Source organism: Fukomys damarensis, unplaced genomic scaffold, assembly GCF_012274545.1.
Source record: "Fukomys damarensis isolate Sample0158 unplaced genomic scaffold, DMR_v1.0_HiC HiC_scaffold_37, whole genome shotgun sequence".
Lineage (NCBI taxonomy): Eukaryota > Metazoa > Chordata > Mammalia > Rodentia > Bathyergidae > Fukomys > Fukomys damarensis.
In genome coordinates, this window is record NW_022900949.1 from 10,189,218 (window position 1) to 10,194,237 (window position 5,020).

The window sequence follows — 5,020 nt, forward strand, 5'->3', positions numbered from 1 at the left end:
CCTCTGTCCCTCCCGCAGTCGCTGTATGAAGGCTGGTTCCTGGCACTTTTCAACCTGCTCTATAGCACCTTTCCGGTCCTCTACATGGGGCTCTTTGAGCAGGTGAGCTGGGTATGGGGTCTAGGCCGGCCACTCTCCTGGAACCCAGCGTGAGGTCCAGGTGGGGTGCAGGCCAGGGTGACAGCTTGCTGGTATTTCCTGACCAGCGCCACAATCAGGGCCTTCTGCCTGGGTGTCACCAGGCAGCAGATGACCGCATGGCACCGGGAGGCCAGGTCCACTGCATCATATCTGCTCCTAGCTGAGCTCTGCTGTCTCAGCGTGGCTGTTGGAGATGGCCTTCTCTTTGTGGGACCCCGAATCCCACAATCCAGGCCCTCAGTCCACTGATCTTGGCTACATGTGTCTCCCCCAAATTCCGAGAGGCCCCACCTAAGTTGTCCAAAGTAAGGGGGTCCCAGAGAGCATCCCGGATGATGGACATGTCCACGCCATGTTGCCCACTACAGAAGCCACAGCCACACCTGGCCAGGTGTGAGCCTCTGAGCACAGCCGTGGGGCCCAGAAACCGGACTTGACATTTCATTTCTCTTTTTGGTGGTGGTGGTGGTGAGGGATTTGAGACAAGGTCTTGCTGTGTTCCAGGTCTTGCTGGCCTTGAGCTCACTATGTAGCCCAGGCTGGCCTCAACTTGTGGCAATCCTCCTGCCTCAGCCTCTTGAATGCTGAGATGGCAAGTGTGTAGCACCATACCAAGCAGCCTTTTTTGGTGGTGGTGCTGGGGATGGGACTCAGGGCTTTGCATTTCCCAAGCAGGCACACTACTACTAGCCGCACCTCCAGCCCCTAGGTTACTTTTTTTCAGTGCTGGGAATTGAACTCAGGACCTCATGCTTGCCAGGCAGGTAAGGCACTGCTGAGCTATATCCCGGCTCCCCCTTAAATTTTAAAAATTGTAGTGAAATACTGGCACAGGCACCCTGCGGTGCCCGTGGGGGATGGGTTCCAGGATGTGCCTCTGAAACCCAAATGGAAGGTGCTCACATCCCTTATATAATAATATGTCTCAGTATTTGCACAGACCCTGAGAACCTAGAACTTGGGATCCTCCTGCCTCAGCCTCTCGAGTAGCTGGGTTGACAGGCGTGCAGCCCTGCACCCTGCTCGCTTCGTTTCATTTTAATTCACTTGAACTCATATCATGTGAGGAGGAATGGCCAGTGGGGACCCTGTCTCCTTTTGGGGTCCTCCAGCTTGGCCGTGGCCTAAGAATCTGCCACCCCTCTCCCCAGGATGTGAGCGCCAAGCAGAGCCTACAGATGCCTGAACTGTACGCGGCTGGCCAGAAAGATGAGCTCTTCAACTACTGGGTATTTTTCAAAGCCGTCATCCAGGGCATACTCACCTCCCTGGTCAACTTCTTGCTCATCCGTGACACAGCGGGGCCCAACAGCCTCAGTGACTACCAGTCCTTTTCGGTGGTGGTGGCCCTGTCCAGCCTGCTGACCATCACCATCGAGGTAGGTGGGGCCACCTAGTCCCAACCCGGGCTGGGGGTGGGGCTCGGTCAGGGTCTTAGAGGCCTCATCTTCACTGACATCATTTGGGGCAGGGGCTTTGAGACAGGGGCTCACTATGTAGCCCAGGCTGGCCTTGAACTCATGGCGATCCTCCTGCCTCAGCCTCCCGAGTACTGGATGGCAGGCATGTGCCAGACGCCTAGCTCTCTCTGCTGTCTTCCGCTTCCTGGCTTCACCAGGGCCCATCCTGGATGCTGGGGGCTCGGTCCCTGTCCCTGCTGACCTCTATCCTCCTTGCCCAGATCATGCTAGTTGTCAGGTATTGGACCTTCCTGTTCCTGGGGACCTTGCTGCTCAGCCTGGGCTGCTACGCCGCCATGACTTTTGCCACCCAGACCCTGTGGCTCTACCAGCTCTTCCCAAAGACCTTCCCATTTCTGTGTGAGCTCCCGGCAGGGGACAGGACGTGGGTGGACACGGGGAGGAACGTCCCCAGGAAGTGGCAGGGGTGGAGGAGGAGCCGGCTCCGCCTTGACATTTACTCTAATCCTCAGATGTCCTCCGCAACGTGCTGAGCCAGGCCCCGTCCCTGCTGGTGTTGCTGCTGAACGTGACCGTGAACACACTGACCTTCCTGGCCCTCCGCATCTTCCACCATGAGCTCAGGAAACTGCGCTTCAGGGTGAGGGTCCCGGGACCCCCAGTGGACACATGGTCCTGTCGGGGCCGCTCTCACTGAGTGGGGACCACACATCCTGGGGCAGAGACGGCCGCCGTCACCCAGAGGTCACCCTGTGTTCTCACACCAAAGCCACCGGATCCCCACCTGGAATCATCTTGGATTTGGAGTGGGGTGACCAGAAACAGCCTTAGAATGGTTTAGGCAAAAGGGGAGACTTAGAAATGGCCCAAGTGTCCATCAACGAATGAGGCAGTTGCACCGTGGAATATTACTCAGCCTTGAAAAGGAAGGAAGGGGGAAGCCGAGGCTGAGGGATGTGCGTTTGAGCCCAGCCTGTGCAGTTCAGCAGGATTCTGTCAAAACCAAACAAAATCTTTGAGCTCTCTGGGAGGCTGAGGCAAGAGGACCACAGATTTGAGTTTAGCTTGGGCAATTTATCACTTTAGGCCCTGCCTTAAAAGTAAGGGAAGGGACTCTGGCAGGCTCAGAGTCAGGCTCCAAGGAAGGACTCTGATTGGCTTGCCCAATAAGGGATGGGACTCTGATTGGCTGGTTGAGTCAGGTAAGCGTGGGAACTCTCAATTGGCTGGTTCAGAGTCAAGTAACGGTGCGGACTCTCAATTGGCTCGTTCAGAATCAGGCTCCAAGGAGGGGCTCTGATTGGCTGGCCCAGAGTCAGTTCCCCGGGAGGGACTGTGGCTTTAAATGGACAGGACGAGGACAGACCTGGCTCTCTTGAGTGTTCCCCACCAGGAGGCAGGTGACCCTAGACCAAGCAGCAAACCCTGAAGCCCGATGAGCCTTCTGATCCTTTGCTCTGCAGGAGGAGGAGGCGGAGGCGGCCCCGAGCAAGGAGGCCTCAGAGGAGACCCTGCCTCAGTTCCGCAGGGAGTCCCGCGCCCGGCGTTCCAGCTATGCCTTCTCGCACCACGAGGGCTATGCGAACCTCATCACGCAGGGCACAATCTTGCGTAGGCCACGCAGGGACAGCAGTGACATGAACTTCGCCTCTGGGATCTTGACCGACGAGGAAGAGGCTCTGCCTTCGATGCCCCGGGAGCCCAGGAAGATATCGTTCCTGGTGAGCCGGTCCCAGCTCAGGGCCAGAGCGCGGTCCCAGGACTCACAGCTGTCTGCCCCGCAGAGCGCGGCCTCTGGTGTCGATGGCCTGGGAAACCAGCCCGCTGTCACCAGCAGGCCGCCCGCCTGCCAGCATGGGCCATCCAAGCCTTCCCTGGAGAAGCCACCACTGTCCCAGCACGGCAAGCCGTCATCCTGGTGTCAGAGTTCTGGGAGCAGGGTACAAGCCCCGGAGGAGAAGCCACCCTGCTGGACGCCCTTCTGGCAGAAGGAACCCGTGCTCCCCCAGGTGGCCGTGGGGACCTGTCCCAGCCAGACCCAGGAGTCCCTGAGCGAGCAGCCCATGGAGACCGACTCTGGGTCTGTGGAGAGGGAGCCGTCGCCCATGGAGTGGCTGCCAGAGTCCTTCGAGGGCAAGGTGCCACTTCCCCAGGGGGAACAGCCATCTCCCTATGCTGGCCAACTGACCAGTGGGAGGCCTGAACCAGAAGACAGAGGAGCTGCAGCCTTCACTATTTCTAATAAACCAGGATTCACCTGACCTCAGTGCTTGTTTGGGCTGCTTCCTTTCCTCCAGGCCTCTGTTGGAAGCCACAAGGAATATCTTTTTCCTGGTTTTCCTGACAGCGAAACACAAAGCGTGGCATAGCCAGGCCTAGAGGCACATGCATGTCGTCCTGGCACTCGGGAGGCTGAGGCAGGAGGATCGCTGTGAGTTTGAAGTGAGTTATAAAGTGAGTTCAAGGACAGCTTGAACTGCATAGCAAGACCCTGTCTCAAAAGACAAACAAAAATATGAGCTGAGGGCAGTTCAGTGTGAAGGAGCTGGGTTCCATCTCAGTGTGCGTGTGCGTGCACACACACACACACACACACACACACACACACACACACACACGAAACAGAAACGAAGGCAGGCATAGATTTTGCACAGTAGTACCCTTGATTCCCACTGCCTGCTTGTGGGCCCCTCAGTCCCACGCTCTTCAAATAAACGCCTTCTACTTCAGACCTCAGGAAGCAACGGACGGCCAGAGGAAGTCCCGCTGAGGTCTGCACCATGACGTGTGGCTGGGCGGCCCCTGCTCGTCCCTCTGATGCCCAAGAGTTCTGTGGAAGAGGGTGGGCGAGTAGGGGCTCAGAGAGAATGGGGCTCCTTTCCCCGCCTTTCCCGTCCCCATCCTCAGGGTGGCTGCGTCCCCTTCCCCCTCCTGCACCCCCCCACCCCTCACGGGCCAACACACACACACCCAGCTGAGTGTCTAGAAAATAATTTATTGAAGAAAAAACCGAAACAGCAAACTGAGCACAGGAATGATTAACAAGGATGATCTAAGTTTGTTTTCCCTTTTGAGCCCGTCGCCTGAGGGTGGGGCGGGGGGGCTGTCTCCTCTCCTGCCCCGGAGGGGAGGGCACTGGGGTGACCCCCCAGAGATCCCTGCAAGTGCCCCTACTGTTTGATCTGCACTGAAAACACTGCTGGGGATGGGGGGGCCACCTGTCCCTGCTCAGATGACCTGGCCCTCGGGCATCCCCTGGGACCACCAGGATGAGCCAGGGGCTGAATGGCAGGGCTTTGGTGGGACCACTTTGGGCAGAGAAGGGCCCTTCCTTGGGGTTCACTGCTGTCCTCCCCTGGACCCCACCCTGTTCTGCAGCTCAGGGCTCATGGTGGAAAGCTGTTACCACAACTCCACTCTGGGCCTGACCTCCGTCCCCACCTGCAGGGCCACTGCAG

General features: G+C 58.0%; 1 protein-coding gene across 1 annotated transcript in view; it reads left to right on the forward strand.

Annotated features, from left to right (window-relative positions):
• The window catches only part of Atp8b3 (ATPase phospholipid transporting 8B3), a gene marked incomplete at its 5' end in the record, with an annotated part of 17,240 nt that extends 13,417 nt beyond the window's left edge, over positions 1 to 3,823 (forward strand). The window contains 5 exons of the mRNA XM_010635126.1: positions 19 to 102; positions 1,293 to 1,520; positions 1,823 to 1,961; positions 2,075 to 2,202; positions 3,026 to 3,823. Of these exons, the coding sequence (XP_010633428.1) occupies positions 19 to 102; positions 1,293 to 1,520; positions 1,823 to 1,961; positions 2,075 to 2,202; positions 3,026 to 3,823 (1,377 nt within the window). The remainder of the gene's footprint in view (positions 1 to 18; positions 103 to 1,292; positions 1,521 to 1,822; positions 1,962 to 2,074; positions 2,203 to 3,025) is intronic.
• Positions 3,824 to 5,020: the final 1,197 nt, after the last annotated feature.